Raw genomic sequence first — 22,136 nt, forward strand, 5'->3', positions numbered from 1 at the left:
ATTTCAAGTTGGTGTGTAGATAGATATATTTGTGCATAACTTACTGAGTAGCCTATACCATATCTAGTTTATATATATTTTTAAGTTGTTTAATTTTCAGGCTAAGTGAACAAGGTTGGTATCATTTGATACAACTTAATAATTAAAAGGGGCACAAGTCCATGTGACATAGTCATAATTCTATGTCTGTTGATGTTATAATTCATATTTGTAGTAAAGTGTGTGTATTTGTTTATATAATGGTGATTGCTATTGCTGCTGGATGCCTGGATTTGTGAGATGAGTAAACGTGATCAAGTTGTCTTGTGCACTTGACAAAAGGGAATGAGTAAAGTTCAAGCAATATGTTTCCGTTTTAGCTTTACACATCCAACTACTATTTCTATTTGGTATTCTCTTTATGGTCTACAAACTTAATACAGGATCAAAGTTGAAAGCTCATACCAGAAAGTAGTGCTTATACACTTTCGATACAAGGATTATACTTTCATTGGTATCTTTGCCAAGTCCGCAATAGAGTTTTTACTTGGCTTAAGATCTTTCAATTTCAGAATCCTCTATGACTTTTTTGTTAAACCCAAAAGTGACCATGTTTTCACCATTGGCTCATTACTTTTGGTTCCACTGTCATCTGAATCCAGTACTCCAGTTTGAGGTTTTATAAGATTTCCTATCAATGGTCAAGTATAACTTATACTGTATAAGGGCTTGTTTATATCATTCAAGTAAACACATGACAAATGGTATTTACTCTGTTTTAAAAGAAATTTATTTTGTTATCTTGCCTATTGCGTACAGTTATCTGAAATCAGTAGTTTTGATTCTGATGTAACCTTCTTTTTTTTTTTAAAAAATAAAATATATTAATACTAATACTCTTTTTTTGGCAAAGAGGAGTACTATTTACACTTCTTGTATCTGAAAAAGTAAGCATTTACACATTGGTTGAATAGGAACTTTTCTTAGTTGTTGACATCAAGTGGCAACTTTTTAATCCTCATTTCAATTGTTCTACTCATATATAATCACTACTTAACAGTTACTTTGTCATAACTCATAGGTATGTTTAGATTTGCTTTGTTCTATCAGATATAGTTAATCAATAACTAAACATCTCGTTAAACTATGTGTTTTAAACGTAAATGTACCTAATAATCAACTAGTAACTAGTAAGATAATGATGAAAGATATTCTTAAAATTGAAGAAAAGCTCTGCTTGTATTAGACTTCACTCTTGAATTCTTACATATATAAATACTTCATATATCCATTAAATGAAAAGATTTTACATAGCATTCCTCCTCAACTACACAATCAATCAAGTAAAATAAAAGAATGATGGATCCCCAGAACCTAAACAAGCATTTCTAGGAATTCGGTGAAATATTTAGCAAAAAATTACCTTAACATAATCAAAGCTTCATATCAACGAGCCTAAACACATAAATAAACTACTTAAATACCATCAATTAGAGCATAAGGTTCTTGCTTAGAATCAGAGCAGTAGACCACTCAACGTTGCCATTAGGAGACCCAACACAACCATTGACCCATGCACGGTAAATGCTGAAGAAATGTCTTGTGGCCTGAAAAAGTTGATAACTTGATAAGTATGTTTACAGTAAGGATCTTAACTTTGAATTCCGAAAATCAGATTTTGACCATCTTCTGTGGAAAGTGTTTTAAGAGGAGCTAAGAATCTAAGAAAGTATACTTACTTTTGCATGTGACTAAGGGCACCACAGAAAAGAGCATTATCTGGTATAGGCAACTCTGTTTTGTTATTTTTCTCTGGATTAACAATCCTTACATAAGTTTCTTGACCAAGATACCATGAGTCTAGATTTTCGGTTCTCAAATTCCAAACTCCTACGTTATCTAGAGAGATCAAGATTGATGTCCATGCTCCAGGATAAACCTATTCAACAAGTAATATAGCCAATATATAATCATAATCTGATAATTTTAGAATGCAGTTCGTAAGATAGTGTTTGGTAATATTTCTGCTACTTGAAGTTGTAATAATCACTTTTGATTGTGGTTGGAGTATTTGACATAGTTGAATTTGTGTAAGGGAGAAACAAGAAACATAAGGTAAGGGTATCCAAGTCACTTATATGTTCGGTTAATTGTACCTGTGTGGTGGTACGAGCAATCCCGTCCCACTTATTGTATTGTCCCCTGCTGTCATTTGTCCACTCACCATAACCCATTCTGAAATCAAAAAGCAAGATTTAAGAAATCATAAAAAACACTTAGGATAAAGAAGAATATGGAACTTTAGAAACTTGCAAGAATTTCTCATACCCGACTACAAAAAAGGCGTATCCATCCATATGGTAACTATGCATCTTGGTCTCATTGTTCTGTAATACAACTTCCATAAATCCTCTATATGTCCCATTGATTACTGATGTTTCCATTCGAGAAGGCCCAGTTAGTGGCTCATTAGGAAAATCAAGCTTATATACATTCTTAACTTTATACTGATCAGCAAGCCTGATAGGTGTGGCGGGATTCACAAATGAGATCCCACTTAGTGTTGCCCTCCGTTTCCCGTTAATAGTCACTGGTGGTTTGTTTTTCAGTATGTAAACGTCGGTCACATTTATAGAGCCGTATTTAAAGGAGCCTTGTGGATTTGGTCGTGCCCCACTAGCTGACACGTTCCACCTGCATGATTATATCAAAGTAAGATCCTAACATGTTGATACAGAACAGATTGAGCAACAGGCCAATACATGTTTAGACCTGAGCTCACGGCAAGAAATGAGCATAATATTTGTTTCATGGAAGGTTGCTCGGAACCCACAATCAATTTCGTTTAACACTTTTAATTTAAGGCATTCTAATGTAAATCACTTGTCATCTAGGACCTGCTTAAAAAATTAGCCATGTCTTGCCCTCTTCAGTAGGCCTCGAGTGTAGCAATTTTAGTCCATTTACTTATGAATTGATAAATTTGCGTTCTGTAATCGAGTTGAAAGTCACAAGAGTTAAATGTGTAACATTCCCGAATCGTTATCGTATGATTATTACTACTACTATAAATATTCGTCATTAAATAGATATTAGAAAAAACTTGAAATGGACAAAAGGTTGTTTGTCAGTCAACTTAATCCGACCTATACTGGCCCATATCTACACGCCTGGTGGTTTCAACCCCGTCCATTTGATCTTACCCAACCCGCCCGTGACGCCAATCTTGTCACATGACAAAATATGCAGAATATTTTGAAAGAAATCAAAAACCAAAATCAGTAGTATGAAGTAGAATGTACCTGATGGATCTTGCTTGGTTCATCGAGAAAGTATTGTCAAACTGGTCTTGAGGAGGTTCAGGAAGGGGCCCAGATGCCTTTCCTTTGGAATTCGAATAATGTAAGATGCCAACACCCGTAACTCTTTGCCATCTCGACTCATTTACAAATCTTGCACTAGCAACAACGTAGTAATCACTACTTGCATTCTGATCCATGGTGATCAAAAAGGAGTACGTTTGTCCAACATGTATGTCCAAGCTAGTATAGTTTTGCTGCACTGTATATGATCCCTCGGATTCAGCTAAAAGCAAGTTGTGGTTTTGAATTCTAAAATTCAAGCTGGTTGATGATCCAACATTGCTGACACGAAGGCGATAAGTTTTTCCTGCACAAATTTCAAAAAAACTTAGAACCTGTAGTGAGTAAAGACTAACAAAAGTAATCATTGATCATATGCTAACTTACCTGGTTCAACATTAATGGTTTCGTGATCAATTCCATCGGGAACAAGAGTATCATTATATCTATACGGTCCTTTCCCATTGATAAGAACACCATCAGGCATTCCAAGCTCACGTCCAGCGTCAAGCGCCTTTCTTAAAGCCTAAAAACCGAAAACAGTCAATCACAATTATACAAAAGTAAACTATAAAATCTTACACTAATGTTATATCCAACACTTACAGTATGGTTCCTAATGTACCAGTCACCTATCAAGATTGTAATATCACCAGCCGGGTTGTCAAATGGGGTTGGAATGACGGATCTCGGGTTGATAATAAAACTACCAAAACCACCCGAAGCTCGTTGTAAATTAAGCGACGGGAAGTAGAAGTAGCTGCCGATTTGATCCTTAACTTGAAAGTTATAAGTCCAGTTCCACTTTGGAGGAATTGGACAATTAGTACCAAGAACACCATCTTGCCAAGAACTTCTCTTTTGTTGTATACCAGCCCTGTTTCACACAATATACAATCAATCCTACATCTTAAACACATCATTCGGTTTTCGTTCTATTCACATTGTTTTCAATTCCATTTTCAATATACATTTCCAAATTAAAAAAAAATTAGACCAAATAATCTTACCAAGTGAGAAGAAGGTCTTCATCTAATTTGTTCCTCACATTGACAACAACATTGTTGTTAGTAGTTGAGTTTATAGTAGGACCTGGAAACTTTCCATTAATAGCAATAACCTACAAGATTCAAAATTTATAACAGTGCTTATATTATTATCAAGAAGAGATACTAATGGGAGTCAAAATACAAGTCAAAGCTCACTCCTTGTATTTCTAATCACAAATCCTAGATCTAAAGCTAAAGACTTTGTCTTTTTGTAAATCTAAAACAAACCCATTAATCCCTAAGACAAATTTAGCATAACCCATTAACAAATTCATGAAATTTAACAAAATGTAATCAAAATTAGAATCTGAAAATAGCCCATCAATAAAGTCTTGAGATTTCACTAAACCCATGAATTAATTTAGCAACAAAACAAAAAATCAAGAAAATTCTTGTAATAATCTAACAAAATCCAAATTGAAAAAATGTGAAATTTATACCTGTTGAGGGACACCAAGAGGTGAAGCAGTAATGTAAGATATATCAAAATGGTAAGAAACAGTTGGATCTTCAGCACAAGTGAATTTTAGAAAGAAAGAAATGTAGATGAAAAAGAGACAAGAGAGAAAACTAGAAGTAGCCATTGATTGTAAGCAACTTTTGATAGTGTTTTTTGTTGCTCTTAAAGAAGAACAAAAATTATGAAAGCAATGGATTTTTGACAAATTTTATTTCCTTTCTTGGTTTTACATAACAACTAGAAAGAGAAAGTGGAGAAAATGTAGAGGGTGGAAAGTGTTTTGTGGTGGGGACAATTAGCAAACGGCTCTTTTTATGGTGATTATTTCTCTAAAAGATTTGACTAGTATTAGTGAACTTTTATACTATTTTATTAGATAAATGGGAATAAAATTAGTATAAACTGGAAATTAATAAATTTAAGTTGTTTAAAAAAGAAACTATAACTGTCAATCTTAATATTAAAAGGTATTTAATCCAACTATATCATATACATTAATATTTGTAGATATAGTATTAGAAAATCGATCATGTCAATCTTAATTTTAAGTTTTAGATTTTGCAAACAACACTTGCATTCTTTAGTTTTTATTAAAAGAAAATAAATGAGAAGATTGAATATGGGAAGAAATGATAGATGATTACATTTATAAAATCCATTCTCGAGTTTGAAAGGAAAGTGAAAGAAAAATAATCTAAACAATCAGAACCACCACCTGTAACCACCACCGAAAACCTGCGACCACCATCTGCAACCACCCCTTCCACCCACTCACCACCAGAAACCTGCAACCACCACCTACAACCAACCCTTCCACCCAATTACCACCAGAAATTTGCAACCACCCCTTCCACGAGTTTCCTTCCAAATCAGGCCAAAATGGCCAGAAAACTTTTGGGGAAAAAAACTTTGATTTTTCCTTTCCTTCGCTTTCTTTTCTTTTAGAAAAAAACCTCAAAAATTTCCTTTTCTTTTCTTTAGAACAAAAAACTCAAGAATGAAGCCTTAAAAAGACTGTCAATAATTCATTATAACTTGAAAAAGAAAGAAAAAGAGTATTACACATATAAAAAGCTCACTCAAATTTTATGTAAATCACATTTAACTTTTTAAACACGTATAAAACAACACATAAAGTTCTTACTGGCGAAACCAGTAAATATTAATAGCCTCATCTTTACAATTTAAATAAATAATTCCAAGAGATATTTTAGCAATAATCACAGTTCATATACAACTTTTGCCACATGTTATCTAGCTAACTTCCGTAAAGCTACACTTTTTTGCCAAAATTACACTAAAGTTTGTTGATAAAATTATTAAAACTCGTTGGCAAAATTTGAAGAAATGTCAAAATTGGGGTCACTTTTATCTGTTTTTTGCTGGCATTCATGCACATACCAGATAGTGACAGGACGTGTATTTGTAAGCTGTGGCAAATTGAAGTGGGTACATAGAAAAAGTGAGTAAAGTGATAATGATGTTACATTCTTATCCTACCAAGTTATAATATGATCATTTTAACCCATCCAACTTTATATTTCTCCAAGGATATTTCTCATAACTCTAAATTTTTTTCCCTTCTGACTGTTTCCACTCATAAATTATACGAATATCTGAACAGAAAACAAAACTCTCTAAGAGCATTAATAATGGTAGTGTTACCACACCAAGTGATAGTGTCACATCATCACTCCACCACAACCACACCATAACCACACAACTTCCATAACAATAACCCAAAAAATTATACCCATAAAATTAGAATAACCAATCAAAAACAAAAGAAAACAATAAAAAAAAATTAACCACACCACCATCACCCAACTCTTCCCAAGGTGGACACACCCACTTTGAGGCTTCCACATCACAACCACATCAACTCTTGTAATGGACCACCTTGATGACACCAATGTGGAAACCTTCCATCTTGTCTACCCAAACACCATTACAAACACTCTAAGCCCCTACCTCATCCCCAATAATAAAGCTTTCAAGTTGGGTAGAGGATTAGACTACAAGATAAATAAATTAAAAAACTCTTCATGTAAATTTCTCATTGTATTGATTATTGTTATTATGACTAATGAGATGACTCATATTACAAACAATGAATTTCTTTATAAAAATCACTTGTTCATAACCTTTTAACTTTAGATTTATAACCATCGAAGACAATGTCGGCTTAATAGGTTTAGTGGGTCAAACAATAGCTTTAGGCCTCTACTTTTTCAGGCCACTCAAAATTTCTAATTTTCGTGCTTTGAGTATCCTGAGTTTTTAGCTCAAACAATATAAAGGTTTGTTAAATGCTTTAAGTAAATAAAGAAACATATAAAATAAAAATCTCACAACCCCTATAATTGGAAAACTACACACCACGAGTCTGACACTAAGTCAAAATCAAAATCTCAATCGGTGGTTCACAATTTTGAAGGCTAAGAATCTGTTTAATTCGAAATTCCAAGTACTGCTGATTTAGGTGGTTCACCATTCCTACAAATTAGTTTTATTTTTTATTTTTGTCCTCTTAAATTTTGTACAAATTTTGTTATTCGTTTCATTTAAAAATGGAAAATTTCAAGTCCAGATAGAAGACAATGGATTTTTGTATAAACTTGAAAAAGGCCTCCAAATATAGTTTCGCTTAAGGTCACCAAAAAGGTTAAATCGACTCTGATCGAAGATACTGCTTGTACCTTGAAGTATTAGACATTGTATGTTGTTAGTGTATTAACCAAAATGACGTGAACAAGCTTGTATATTTGTGTGCATTCGTCCTTGCGCCCACCATGAAAGTTTTTTGGATAAATGTCATGTTGTGGTGTATCACATATTCACATCATAGATGCATGGATGTTTATTTTGAGACAATAGTCTGAAATCTTATATGGGAAGGCAAAGTATAATCTAATAGACAATTATTGATGCTAAATCATAAGAGGATATATCATTAAAACCATCATCAAGATAAGATTGATGCAGGAAAAAAGCCTAATGCATCTCGTTTAATATCATTAACAAATATTGCTAGGCGATTATATATACTAAGCGAAATGTTAGTGATACATTATTAATTGGTTCCTTTTTCCAAAATTGCTTAATCAATTATTCCTTTTTTTTGCAGATCTTAATTTTGTTGCATTTTTTTTTTTTTTTTTTGCATTGTTACCATTCGAACTGTGTACGTGCTACCCTTGGATGTTGCACTAAAACTATAGAAAAGAGAAAAGAGAAAAAAAAGACCTTGCAAATATGCAAAGACTATTCTAGTACATGCAAAGAGTTTAGGGACTAAAGCAGAATTCTTCAAAACACAATTCAGAGAGAGTGTGGACAGTGACAGCTATAGGCCAGTTCAAATTGACACATTAATACTCGTATTAACATGATAAAAATTTAATACTCCGTACATAGGTAAGCGTCTGATATCTTAACCATTATTTTGGTAACCCGATCAGATTGTTAATGACAGGGGCTCACTTTTTATTCTATCATATATATCATTATAGACATGGGGTCCACACTTTTTGGTTGAGATACCAAAAAATGTGGTTAGGATACTAGGAGTTTATAGGTATCGCCCACCTGACAACATTAATCTATGTCATAATTAATAATAATAACGTTGTTATCATTCTTTGCTTGTATCATATGCATACTTTACTTCATAATCACGGTTCCATTATATATTTATATACATCGCAAACTAACCTTTTTACCGAGTATTTTTTATTATAAGAAAAACTATACATCGGTGGGGTAAAACTAAATGAGTACTGACAAATCATAATTATAATTAATTTAGTAGAAAGATACTTGTATCGAATCTTCATCCCCTCTTTAAAATAAAACGAATCTAATCAACAACTTATAAGATAATAAGAATAATAATATTTTTATTTTATTTATATTAGCACGGTTCCTACGTAATGTGACGGTTGTCATGACGGCGTCGAGTAGTATAGATGATTGATGTAAAAGTAATTAATATAAAAAATTAATGAAAATATTTTAATAGACAAAAGACTAATAATATAATTTAATCATTAAACGTATTTTAGATAATTTCTCTCATGTAATTTTTAACTAGGAGGTTAATTTTTTTTAATAATATGGTCTAGATATATTGTGTATTTAATCCATGTTTTGATCTAACATGATATTCCATATTTTTCTTATTTTGGAAAGGCAAGTCATTTTCCATATGCAATCATTAGTCACCAACTAATCATTAATCATAATTCAACAGACACATATTGTTTAGACCGTCGGTATATTCTTACATGAGATGATATAGGCTTTTAAGTTTTCTACTTTTCTATATACATCAGCCGAAGAAACCTCTATAATTTTGACGATAGATTTCAAAAGTTCGACTCAATCCATTACATGTCACCTATTTCATACCTCATAAATAAAAGATTGGATCGATATCGTTGATCTTTAATTTCAAGTTTTTATATTAAACATATGATATATTTATTAAAAATTCAATTCAATTGTTAAATTTAGTTATATGTACTAATGTTACAAGTGAAATTTAAGTATAACTCCATAAGTTAATATGAAGCTACTTTTACCGTGAACTTTATCTAGTTTTTATAACTTATTTTCATTTCTAAATAGCTAGACGTACAACTTACTTCAATTTCATTTGCTAACTAACAGCATCTACCACCAAAATTTACTAATTTACTTAAATAACTTTTTACTACTATTTTTGTTTTGAAAAATTAACGTCGATGTTAAAATCAAGTACTACAACAAATATATCATTTTCTCACACTTGTTTTTTCATACCTTTAAAAGTATGAAAACTTTTGTTAATTTAATCACATTTAAAAGTGTATATAATTAAATTACATTTCAAACTGTGAAAAAATTTAATAGATCACAATATTTACACACTTATACATGTGGAAAAGAAAATTTCACACTTGAAAGTGTAAAAATATATCTATTGTTCACACTTAAGAGTGTAAAAGTCAATTTATAATACATGATTTCTTCACACCAAGTGTTACAAATTGACTTTCACACTTTTAAGTGTGAAGATATTTAACAATTGTTCACATTTTTAAGTATTAACATTTTGTCTACACATTTACAAGTGAAAAAAATTATAATTTTTAAAATTTATTCACACTTTTAAATGTACTTTTTTTTCTACACATTTTTACATGTGATTAAATTCATAAGATTTTTCACATTTTTTATAAATAAGTATGAATAAATGAATTTTTTTTTTTGTAGTGAAAAGCAAACAATGTAATGTAAAATCTTATTTACTTGTGTGCAAGAAAGCTCGTAAGGAAACCTATCGAGACAAGCATGCAAATGTATCCTTTACGGGTAAGTGGGTAGTCTTTCAAGTTATCCAGATTTCGTTCTATACATTATACTTGTTGGTTTACTCTTTAACGGATGGTGATTGATATTCTATACACGGATAAGGTGTTACTATTAGTAATCTTCTTTTATTATACTAAAGCAAAGTTGCTCTAATAAATTATCGACCAATCAAAAATCTCGATTTCTTAATGTTGACTTTTGTTTTCAATTCTGACTTTAATTTACACTTTTTTGTTTTCCATCACAAATTTACACTTTTTACCCGATATATTAATATAACAAATAAATAATAATATTTAATATATATCTAATAGAATAATAGGTAATTAATATTTATTTAATAAAATAATAACTAATATATATTCAATAACTAATATAAATTAAATCTATCAAAAATTATGATTGAGAATTAAACAAAACAATTTAATATTCACTGCTATTTCATAATAGAAACTCGATGGTTTACTAAAATCATTCATATAAGACGTCAAAGGGGTTTAGCAAAGAAAGGTATATATGGTAAAAATGATGTGTGAAATATAATGAATATAAAGGTTAAAAATTATTATTAGGGACAAAAATGTCATAAATTTTTTTTGTTGTAGTATAAGAACTTAAGAAGTAATATGTGTAGTAGAAAAATCACTACACTTAAATTTAATATAAATATTAAGATTTTAATATTAATTGTACTATTTTAATTTTAATTTTAATATATACTACAAGACAGTTGAAGTAATGACTTATTAACCAATCATATTGCTCGATTTCATCAAATTAACTCTCGATGATGTCATCATTTACTTTTTTACGTAATTTTATTTAATTAATAAAAAACAAATAACTAAAATAATTTTTTTTACAATGTTATTAAAATTGGTTTCTACCTATAAAGTCCGATTTTCACACACGAACAATTGTACATTGTTGTATCTCAAGTTTAGTCGAGAAGGGGCTTTAAGGTGTTTACATGTAACAAAGATGAGAAGACAAAAAACACTACAACAAATTTCGTCTGTAAAGAAGTCTTTCAAATAATGAAGGAGAATATATGCTTCCAATGTACTATTATTGCATTAGTTTTCTTTCTATTAGCTTAACATTATTGACATTTGAATTGAACACTATGTAAACTTTGAACTTATAAGCTTTTATGAGTTACATGTATTAATATCTAATATCAATCATATCGTAAGTCTCGTGTCTAGTGTTTGACACGAGTCTAAAATCTAGTATTATCATAAAGGATACTTAAAAAAAGTATACACTTTCAGAATTCCAAAAGGATGCAAAACTCTTCTTTGACTTTTGAATTCAAAACTAATTTACAAAATTTCGATTGTGGCAATGTGAAAAGAAGTATTGGATCGGATCAAATGGGCCAACCCAGCCCAAAACAGAGAAACCTACCCTACAATGATGAATGGTCTACTACTCAACAGTCTCAACTTCACCTATGGCCCTTGCTAAACCCAAAATAAAACCCAACTTAGTCCTACACATCATAACTTTATTTTACTCTATTACAAGGAAAAAGATGTTATTTTTTCACCATATTTCGATTAAGCTTTTTCCTCGCGTGCGTCTTCAAGAACACGTGCTTCACGTTACAAAATTTATTATTGTTGAGTCTTGCCAACTTTTATTATTGTTGGGAGTTCTTTTTTCGGCCTAACCCGACCCTATTAGAACAAACGGGCTCAAAGTCTAAGTTAATTTGGTCTTTTCATTTCTAGGACCGGTTTCTTCTTTGATTTTGCCATGTCCATACCACGAACCAAAAGACAACAAGTAAGATCAACGACGGGCCAAGCCAAACCCACCCACTTTCGTTTGGTGAGCTAATACCCATTTGCCATATCTTGAGAGAAGCTGTCACATTAACATTAGTGGCATTGTTGAATAAGTATAGTTGAGCATCGTCGTTTATTGCTTCTGTTGGATAAACACGCGAAGTAATGCATGTTCTTCCTCCTTGTGCATAGCCTTCAACTATCGACCGATCCACCTAGTGTAAGCCTCACAATATATATAAGTTATGTTTTTGAAAAAGATATTAAACATATCTACTTCATTTATGAAAGAAAGTTACCAATATTCTCATTTTGAGTTTTTCTCCTTCAAGGACTGGGACTGTGCTACCATAAATAGACTTATCCACATCTTTTGCAATGGAAGACCTAACCAAAAATGACATTGACCCACATTATAAACGAAAAAACTAAAATAAATAAACACTATTCTATATTGATGGGCTCAAAAATAGAAGAAAACTAATACCTTGATTGATCAATGCAAAACAATGTATTGAGATCCCCATGGACGCCTTTGGCAATGTAAAAGTAAGCAGGCGTGTGTTCAGTTAAGTTCTTGTTTGCAAGAACTAATAAACCAAACGGCCCTAATGCATCTCTCACGCCAGCTCCACCATGTCCGCCACAGTTATATGGCACAGTACCAGCTCCTACGCGTAAACTACTAGAAACCTTCTTATCCAACTCAAACTCGACCATTATATCCAACTGAAAATGAAAAACATTCATTTACGCCTCACTGTATAAAGAGCAAATTGCTAACTATATATAAGTTTTTAAACATACATATTACATACCTGAGATGCCGCTCGCACGTTGAGTGGCACAAGTGAGCCAGGTTCAAGTTGAACATCTTTGAACTCTTTAAGATTTGACCTAAGTTTATCCAACTCTTCAATTGGCCATTGAAGCAAATTGCTACCCGTAGCTGGATCAAGTGCAACCGTTCTTGGAACAGCCTAATCACGATTATAGCAAGCGAAAACATACAAAGAACTTAAAACAAACACATTTAAAAATTAAACAACAACAACAACAGAAAAAACTTGTATCAAAAAAGGTCTTTTTCTTTATTACCATAAGAGAAGCCCAACCCTTCTTGATATCTGACTTTTCACTGTCTGTCTCTTTGATCCAACTCCACAAAATCCTTCTCTTTTTATTTTGGTCATAGAATGTTTTGGATGCGTAGTATATCCCATAATCATATCGTAAACCATATCCAACATCGATTTGGGGATCATCAGGGGTCCATTTCCCGGCCACCTGGCTATAATTTCCAATTGCATAATAATCACATCTATCATCGTCCATGCTTGCTTTAAGCACATGTTTGACATCAGGCCCATACGCACCAGTGTCAAGCCCAAACTCATTCTTAGAAACCGGATAAAAATCAACACACTCCCACATTCCAGTACCTTTGACCTCATGTAGCCATTGGTCTTTAAGTTCATAACTTAGAAAGTCTTTGGTGTCATATACTAACACAATTCCGGTTTTATTAACTTTTGACCCAATCACCGTCCGCCATTTTCCATCAGGGGTGAGCCAGGCCGTGGTTGGATCACGAAAGTCCTTTTTACCAATACCCTTTGGTGGGACCAGGACCGGGTTTGAAGGGTCCTTGATCCAGTTCACAAGCAGAGGGTCAGACGGATTGGCAGGGTAAGCCAAGTTTTGGACTTGAATGGATTCATTAGTTGACCCGGTGTAAAGTACAACAAGTTTATTATTTGGAAGGATGGTTGTTGACCCGGTCCATACACCATTTACATCATACCATTTGTCTGCCTCCATTGCTATTGGAAGGTGTCTCCAACGAACCATGTCTCTTGATACAGCATGACCCCATACAATTAGACCCCATACTGGTGCCTCTTTACTATATTGATAAAATAAATGGTAGTATCCCTTATAAAATACTGGACCTATAGCAACATTATTAAAAATGTGACAATTACAAACATGATAAGTAATTAGTAATATGTTGGAATGAAATACATATATTAAGATTTATATAAGTATATAACTTACCATTTGGATCTGCAAGAATATAAAAGCAGAAATTTCCACCATCAGAACAATGTCATGTCACCATACATGAAAAAAAGAAACAATATACATCAGAATGTGTATGAAAAAATAGTAGCTATTGATGTGTGGTACTATATACTCTAACAATATCTATTTTAGTTGGTTTTTGTTTCATAGATGTGTAACTATACTTATATGTATCTAAAACATTTAGCCAAATACAATGGTAACAAATACAGATATCTTAAAATAGAAAGATTGGTAATGAAACAAACGTGACATTTTTACCGTTCATCCAATTCTTTCCAGGATAGAAATGGAATGCCGGTGCTTGCCAACTTAACATATCCTCGGTCCAAGAAAAAGAGCTTGCATCGGATGGTAACCTGAATCGTTTATCAGAAACACCTTGTTCGACTGGATCCCTCCTTTCAGGCAGTGGAACATTGTTATCAATTGTTGGAATGTGCACATTTCCAATAATCAAGGCCACCACCAAGCCAATGGACAACAACCCGGATATTATAAGAAGAACGGGCTTACTTGGTGGTTGGTCATTTTCTTGAGCTTTGGAAGGTAGAGTCGCGTCTAGAGATGGCTCATAACCATAATCTGCATCGAGAAGAGGGGTTTGGGTCGGGTTCTCGACATCAGAAGTTGTTTTGGATTTCATCTGGTTAAAATTTTATGTCACTTTTTAGTTTGCTGGAACTATGGCTAGCTGCTTTTATCTCAATGTGTTGATTAATCAGCTTATTATGGTGATGTTGTTTTTGTAAACTAGAATAAAACAGTGTAGGAGAAATATAAGGGCATTTGAAAATGTGTTTGGTGATGAGAAACTATAGATCGAGCTATAAAAGGTGTCACGATGTTTTTTTTAGGACATTCTCCTTCTTTCTCGGTAAATATATGTTACCTTGGACTTGATATCTCTCATGGAATTAAAAATTATCAAAGTATGTTTTATAATAAGAAGATAAACATAAACATATGATCCAGAGTACTTATTAAGTTGATATGACACCCATTTAATCGTATAGAAGAATTTTGCCATACTAAACTGCATACATTTTAAGAAAACATAGCATTAAAGATTTTGGAAAACAAAATTTTGTTACTTGGGCTTTTAAGTAGTTACATGACTATATGAGGTTCGATACACAGATCATGTGCATGTGAGATTTGATTTTTGTCTTAATAACTGATGATGTTAATCTATTGTTATTACTAGCTAATTAGCCCGGGTTCAACTCGGGTATTCTAAACAAGTTTCGTAAATACATGTCTATTATCATAATGAAGCATAGAAAAACCTGTAAGGTAAAAATGTCTATATTTTTAATGTCAAGTTATCAATGTTGCTATAATAAAAAGAGAAGATTCAACCTTTACTACATCATAAAAAAAAAGTTATTATACATTAGGCTTATTTTACAATAGGCTTGGTAGTTTTAAAAACTTTTAAATGATAGGACTAAAAAATAAAAATCATAGATGATGTCATAATTAGTTAGATATAAAATAAATAATTAATAAAAAAAAAGTCTAATGATACCAAATAAGATTTTCTTAAAAAATATTGATGTCATCACAATCTTGTTTTATTTATATAAGAGATTCTTTAAATTTTCATGTGTTTATCATATAATATAGAAACTATATATCTAAAAGGTATTTAATTGGATATGATAAGGTTCATGGGAAAACCATTTGACTTAAAAAGAAACATAAGAACCTTTAAATTATAACTAGATGTTCATATGTGAATAATATATATGAACAAAATTCATTCACATATGGATAGTCGTATAGATCATGTTAATATTATCTATGTTTACATGTCAATGGTTCTCATATATGACCTAATGACCCTTACTGTCATAATTTATATTTTTTTATAGTTATTTTGATTGATTGAGAAAGTTTTGATAGATTGAGAAAGTTTATTACAAAATGTAAATTTTCTTGTAGGTAGCGCATCTGTTTATGTTTCATAAAATATATTGTCTTTTACAGGTAGGCAATTAGGCTTATTGGCTTACGCAGCTTACGTTATAAAGCGAAAGTTGGGTGGATTTATATGGATGAAACTTGTATATCAGGAATTCCAAATATGTCATATGTGAAGGCCGAAGGGATTTGAAAACATCTGTTACAATCGGGAGGTTTTCCTAGTTTTCAATTTTCGAAGTAGATATATTAAGTCATTTATGCTATTACTAGTCTTATCCCACCACCAATCGCCAAATGCATCCTAAAGTAATGTACACATGAACCCAAAAATGAGCAGAAAATTTTAAATATTCAGGGTTTGAAAATTGCAAAAACGAAGTTTAATGCTTACGAGTTACAAAATGGTTCTCTTATTAAAATATTAGTTATCAGTCACATATCATCAACTAGTTACTAGTTATACATACATGTACAAAACAAAAATATTGTTGCTCTCCCCAATTACCTGCACCATCTATTTGCATCTATAATAAACTTATTCAGAACTTAACCAATCCTGCTTCCGAACATTAGACGTCCAACCCATAAGTTAAAAGAACATGGTTTATCATTGACAGTCTCGTCTCACTATCATCTTCGAAAACATGGATGCCAAAAGAGTCAAAGTGCTACATGATTAAATACTACTAGTGTCGTTTTGAAATGTGGATTACAAAGCGTAAACAGCACACGAGATTGAGGTGAGAAACTTCTGATTTGATCATATGGTTCAAACGTTTGGTGGTGGCCATATCTTTCCAAAAAGTTCTTCCACCCTCATTGCTTGGTTGGAATAACCATCCATCCCAGATGCAAGGAGTTCCAATGCTGCAGGCCCCATTGCCGCAGCAAAGCTACGCTGGTCCCACTTTACTAGCTGCAAATAGAAGAGAAAGGTCGATATAAGGTTCATAAAAGATTAACGATGTTGATATAAGGTCACACGATTCCCTACTAAGTAACTATTGAAGGATTATCAAGTATTTGGTGTACAGTCAAACATTTACATTTCGTCAAATTTGTACGAGATCATTTATGCTGGCATCAACATTGGTTTTCCAATTTCCATAATTACAAGAGCAGTGTTATAGTAAGCAACGTTTCAAAGTTTCAGTTACTCAAGTGCATACCTCTTCCTCAGTAAAGTTATAGGCAGCAGCTGATTCTGAGGATAGCCTTTTGACAAATGTATACTTATCGTCATCAGGAGTCACGGAATCTTTAAGAGCCTGCAAGATCTTCAAAGGAGTGATGATATAATCAACCCTGCAAAATGTAATGTAGTCGCCAATGATCGCTTGTTGGGCCAGAATGTACTAAAACACACAATAACATTTTTGATAAAGAATATTAGGATGTACCCTAAAACATTGAACACATCCTGTTTGTTGCGGATTGAGGCAACCATCAATTTTGATTTATGTCCGTATTTGTGAATATAGTTGTAAGCTTTTGTAACCTGCAAGGGAAAAAAAGGAAACATGTCTAAACCCACAATCCCAATTGAAATTACAGAAAAACTAAGGTCAAAAGACTAACCAAAGCCAATCCCGGATCTTCTCCTCTTTTAAGAGCAGCTTCTATCTCAGGATCACCACTGTGGGTGCGTGCCCAATCCTGACATTATGTGAAATCAACGTGAGCTCATCCGATTTGAATTCATTGGCTTATGGACGCTCCATTTTTCTTGTGGGTTATTGAAAATGGTCGACTCAACAAAATTAGACAAAAACAAGATGATTCAGTTGGGTCAACAGGTTGAAAAATCACCCTAGGTGTATAAAATAGTTTTATTCAAACATTCAGACAATTACGGTAATATGATAGTTTTTGAAACTGTAGTTACTGCATTACTATTATATAAAGAAGATAGACAAAATGTATACACCCCATTTAACCTGCACTACAAACTTGCCAGTTCAACCCAAACCAGTTTTTACCAGTTACTCAACCATCCCACTTTCACCACTTATTGTAACACTACGGTTGCGGTTTACAATACTGAAATTTGAATATCTTGCCAAACAAGAAAACAGTAGAGTATTACCCTAAGGCGTCCGACAAAAATTTGAATAACAGAAGCACCAGCTTGAGCAGCAGCCGCAGCTTGAGAAAAGCTGTGAGGGTAAAAAAATCACGACAATTTAGCATCAAGGCCATATGTAGGTAAAGCATCTTCCTACCAATGTGTTATTTTTGATATCCTTTTTTCCACTTGTAATCTTCATTATGAATCATATATAGTAAGTATGCAGGTACCCCTTTTATAACGTTTACTAGCAATGAGTTCTTTGATCACTTTCATAGCGCAAAAAGCACACGGAAAAATTAGCCAAGTGATCATTTTTCAGAGGCGGTGAAGTTCACTGTATCCAGCAAGGGTGGTACGTTCAAGAAAATTGGCATACCTGTACACAAAAGTCATGTGTGTTTGTATACCCTCAGACTCCAACAATCTTGCTGCCTCGATTCCCTGAAAAGAAACCACGTGAACTGATCGACTCTCTAGTGATATCAAAATGTAATATCCAATTGTATACTCACTTGCCAAGTTGACGGAATTTTGAATAGCAAACGCTCTGCAGAAATACCAATACCGTTGTACAATTGCAACAGGTTTTCCACCTGTACCGTGGTAGAATGCAATTTAAACACATAAATATACAGTATATGCACGATAAAATGACAAAAACGAAAGCCATTGGTATACCTTCCCAACAATGGCGTGTGTGTCATATGCAAGGCGGGCATCCACTTCAGTTGAAACACGACCAGGCACTAGCTTTGATAGCTCGGCACCAACATTTACTAAAGCCTGTTATTTGCAATCTACTCGTCAAAGCCAGTCAATAAATACAGTAAATCAAATGTATAGATGCGACTACCTACAGATTGGAACTTCTACCTTATTAACAAAACATGTCATTCGAGCATTTGGGGTCTCTAGACCATAACACGCCTTATCAGCCAATGCAGTATCCACAGCACCCTACAATCAAAAGGAATCCTTACTAACTGGAAAATAGAATCCTTACTAACTGAAAACAATGTTTACTTCAAACTATTTTTTACTCCCACCATCTTCTTTACATTCTTCCGATTTCTCGGTTTCAAAATTCTACAAAAACATAATGGTCTACTTCTGACCAGGAATGGTGCTTCAAATCAAAATTCTACCAAAAAATAACAGTTTACTTCTGACCAGAAATGGTGCTATCTGAAGCGGAATTATATAATTGTTTATCCTTATCACCTTAAAAGCTGTATCTGGGAGGCTGCAAATTCCTAATAGAAGAGCTGAACTAACAGTGGCAGCAGTAGGAGGAAACCTATATATGGTTTCAAAATGCAATTACTTAGCTTTATAAACACAAAGCACAAAGGTATAAGCAGAGAATCTAACTTCACAAATAATAATCAAATCATTAGCCATTACAAATGGTTAACAAATGGTTGTTAACGATCCATAAATCTATGACCGATCTATATAACACTTTAACCTTTTCAATGAAATCAAAGGTTTTGTTTGCCAATGTGCCTCTTAATTATTGTGTATGAGTTCTTTGTCATTTTTCCGACCAGTAAACCAGAATATAAAAATTGAGTTTCGTATAGAAAACAAAACTAACATGTTACAAAATGACCCAAATGGAACATAAAACCAGCTTTTAGTACTCATAAAATACCCTTAATAAAATTAACTTACAACACCTAGCCTTAACTCCAATAATAACTACATTACCACTACCACTACACTACTCGTCAGCCATCGTCGCCGCCACCACCACCTCCACCTGTCACCGCCGCTACAACGACACATTACGTGGGCATATAACTTTATATTATAAGGCATATCATAAAATTATAATGATATATATATATATATATAGGGTAACAAGTATGCTGCTAGAAGCACCATACTTCCATGATTTTGTGAAGGGGGAAGATTTTGTATTTAGAAGCATGTTGTTTCTTCCCTACGGGTAGAAGCATATTGTTTTTCCCCTTGGGAATATAAGGCTGTCAGGTATCTAAGCTTAGGTGTGGAACACTCACATATTGTTTTTTTAATCCATAAAAATCATGGGGGTCATGCATTTATTCATTAAACAAGAAATAATAAAATATTAGTATGTGAGGGGTTCCACACCTAAGCTTAGGTGTCGGACAGCCTTATATACCCTTTTCCCTCTATATATTAGTAAAAAAAAAAAAAAAGAGTAAAATGTAACCTCTCGAAATCATCGAAGACAACGGTATCCGGAACAGCTTGACTATAGCGTGACAAAGCATCTAATTCAGTCTTTCCACCTACAAATCATGAATTCAAGTAATAATAAGTAATTTATTCATAGTAAAAATTTAAAAAAATAAATAAAAATGATCACATATGTACCGATGTTAGGTGAAGCAGCAGAAAAATCAGTAAATGACGCTCGGATTTTACTACATGATTTCTTTATATTTAACCCAGTTACCGGAAATAACTCACATCTTACTTGAAATCCACTTTTTCTCCTGTCCTGTTATATCATCCATATTTTAATTATTTTAAACAAGTAAAATAGATAGATATAGTATAAGTGTGTGTGTGTGTGTGTTGGGATTAGAATTAGTATATCTACCTGAAGAAGGATTGAAGAGGAAGAGGTGAGTGAAGTAGTGTAGAATAAAGTAGCAGACATTTTCTATTTTTTACTCTGATCTGAAAAATGTTTTTTTGGGGAAGATGATAATTTTCGTTGTTAAAATATTTACTACTAGAAAAACAGCGTTAATAACGAGAGCGTAGTGCGTGCGGTAAAAAACAAAATGTGTGGGTAAAGTAGAAAACAAAATGTTCGCTACAGTTATTTAGATTTCAAATGGTTGGGTAAAAATTTGTTTACGTCTTTTGTTTTTGTTTAATGGAATGAGAGCAAGTATCCGCGCGTGCGGCGGTGAGATGATGAGGGTGATAGGTCATAGGAGGTGATATGTCATATAGTGTCATAGCCAAATGTTTTAGCCGTACGAGCCCCGTCTTCGAATTTATAAATTCGTCAAAAGGATATCAACTGACATCTCTAATTAAAAAGAATGAAATTATAAGAACACTCATATAATTTTTATAACTTATCGATGTACGGTTTTTGAGATAAAAGATTTTGAAAAAATTATAAGAATAAAATGATTTATGCAGAAAAGAGAAAGTTGTAGGCATTAATGTATGGTACATTATGCATTAACATGTATATATTGTTGAATTTAAAAGTTGAAAATTGAAACCCTATTTGCTTTATAATTTACGAGAGCAAGTACCCGTGCGTTGCGGCGGTAAAATGATGAGGGTGATAGGTCATAAAGTGTGATAGATCAAATGAGGTTATATGTCATAGAGTGTCATAGCCAAATGCCTTAGTCGTACGGGCTCCACCCTCGGATTTAAAAATTCGTCAGAAGTATATCGAATGACATCTCTAATGAAAAAGCATGAAATTTTATGAACATCCATATAATTTTTATAATTTATCGATGTATAATTTTTGAGATAAAAGATTTTGAAAGAATTAGAAAAATAAATTGATTTATGGAGGAGAGAGAAAGTTGTATGCATTGATGTATGGTACATCATGCATTAATATGTGTATATTGTTGAAATTGAAAGTTGAAAAGTGGATTTGCTTTATAATATAGTATAGATTTAATGGAATAAACCTCGCCGGTTAATGGTGAATTAACTGGTTAAGGAGTTCATTGAGACGCATATGGCATAAAGATGGCATATGAAAGTGAATGTTTTGAGGCAGATTGCAGCTAAGATGATGCTCGAAAAGACCTTCTACACAACGGATGAGGACTCACATCACTTTTTTTCGCCGGTTCGATCACCCCGAGCACTCTCCTTTATTCGGACGCTTGAAGTCAAACTTTTCAACTTTCTTCGCCCCATTAGATTCTCCATATTCTTTTCTCTTGGATGACCACTTACTCAACATGCCACTTCTTACCAAGTCCTTAATAACACTACCGGTACGATTTGTTGTCCCTGCCAATGAGGTAGACATGATATTTGTGATCGTTTGAGTGATCATGGTTGTCAAGT

At 32.9% G+C, this 22,136-nt stretch overlaps 3 protein-coding genes across 3 annotated transcripts; all 3 read right to left on the reverse strand.

The window, feature by feature from the left end:
• Nucleotides 1-1,239: 1,239 nt before the first annotated feature.
• Nucleotides 1,240-5,009, reverse strand: LOC122599377 (monocopper oxidase-like protein SKU5). The gene is made up of 9 exons (XM_043771882.1): nt 4,831-5,009; nt 4,352-4,461; nt 3,948-4,218; nt 3,729-3,867; nt 3,282-3,648; nt 2,308-2,673; nt 2,136-2,214; nt 1,719-1,918; nt 1,240-1,586 (listed from the first exon to the last, which is right to left on the reverse strand). The coding sequence occupies exons 1-9, from the start codon at nt 4,972-4,974 to the stop codon at nt 1,496-1,498; spliced, it is 1,767 nt and encodes a 588-aa protein (XP_043627817.1). The 5' UTR covers nt 4,975-5,009; the 3' UTR covers nt 1,240-1,495.
• A 6,915-nt stretch (nt 5,010-11,924) lies between these two features.
• On the reverse strand, nt 11,925-14,757 carry LOC122600210 (acid beta-fructofuranosidase-like). The gene is made up of 7 exons (XM_043772888.1): nt 14,345-14,757; nt 14,057-14,065; nt 13,097-13,950; nt 12,817-12,978; nt 12,486-12,727; nt 12,298-12,385; nt 11,925-12,213 (listed from the first exon to the last, which is right to left on the reverse strand). Exons 1-7 carry the CDS (start codon nt 14,727-14,729, stop codon nt 11,938-11,940), a joined length of 2,016 nt encoding a protein of 671 aa, XP_043628823.1. The 5' UTR covers nt 14,730-14,757; the 3' UTR covers nt 11,925-11,937.
• A 1,649-nt stretch (nt 14,758-16,406) lies between these two features.
• On the reverse strand, nt 16,407-20,791 carry LOC122599363 (transaldolase). The gene is made up of 13 exons (XM_043771868.1): nt 20,677-20,791; nt 20,448-20,574; nt 20,284-20,362; nt 19,305-19,380; nt 18,957-19,040; nt 18,762-18,866; nt 18,596-18,676; nt 18,460-18,524; nt 18,099-18,168; nt 17,591-17,668; nt 17,413-17,510; nt 17,182-17,317; nt 16,407-16,928 (listed from the first exon to the last, which is right to left on the reverse strand). The coding sequence occupies exons 1-13, from the start codon at nt 20,734-20,736 to the stop codon at nt 16,782-16,784; spliced, it is 1,206 nt and encodes a 401-aa protein (XP_043627803.1). The 5' UTR covers nt 20,737-20,791; the 3' UTR covers nt 16,407-16,781.
• Between the last annotated feature and the right edge of the window lie 1,345 nt (nt 20,792-22,136).

Source organism: Erigeron canadensis, chromosome 5, assembly GCF_010389155.1.
Source record: "Erigeron canadensis isolate Cc75 chromosome 5, C_canadensis_v1, whole genome shotgun sequence".
Taxonomy (NCBI): Eukaryota; Viridiplantae; Streptophyta; class Magnoliopsida; order Asterales; family Asteraceae; genus Erigeron; species Erigeron canadensis.

What these genes read in the sequence shown, in the direction of transcription:
- LOC122600210 (XM_043772888.1), bottom strand. Translation starts at nt 14,729, where the DNA reads ATGAAATCCAAAACAACTTCTGATGTCGAGAACCCGACCCAAACCCCT. An exon ending in ACGTGCGAGCGGCATCTCAG is followed by an intron (nt 12,728 to 12,816) that starts GTATGTAATATG and finishes TTTCATTTTCAG; the next exon opens with TTGGATATAATGGTCGAGTT. An exon ending in TTTTGCATTGATCAATCAAG is followed by an intron (nt 12,386 to 12,485) that starts GTATTAGTTTTC and finishes ATTTTTGGTTAG; the next exon opens with GTCTTCCATTGCAAAAGATG.
- LOC122599363 (XM_043771868.1), bottom strand. Translation starts at nt 20,736, where the DNA reads ATGTCTGCTACTTTATTCTACACTACTTCACTCACCTCTTCCTCTTCA. An exon ending in CACACGCCATTGTTGGGAAG is followed by an intron (nt 18,677 to 18,761) that starts GTATACCAATGG and finishes ACCACGGTACAG; the next exon opens with GTGGAAAACCTGTTGCAATT. An exon ending in AAGATCCGGGATTGGCTTTG is followed by an intron (nt 17,511 to 17,590) that starts GTTAGTCTTTTG and finishes TTTCCCTTGCAG; the next exon opens with GTTACAAAAGCTTACAACTA.
- LOC122599377 (XM_043771882.1), bottom strand. Translation starts at nt 4,974, where the DNA reads ATGGCTACTTCTAGTTTTCTCTCTTGTCTCTTTTTCATCTACATTTCT. An exon ending in AACCAAGCAAGATCCATCAG is followed by an intron (nt 2,674 to 3,281) that starts GTACATTCTACT and finishes ATAATCATGCAG; the next exon opens with GTGGAACGTGTCAGCTAGTG. An exon ending in GCCCTTAGTCACATGCAAAA is followed by an intron (nt 1,587 to 1,718) that starts GTAAGTATACTT and finishes CAACTTTTTCAG; the next exon opens with GCCACAAGACATTTCTTCAG.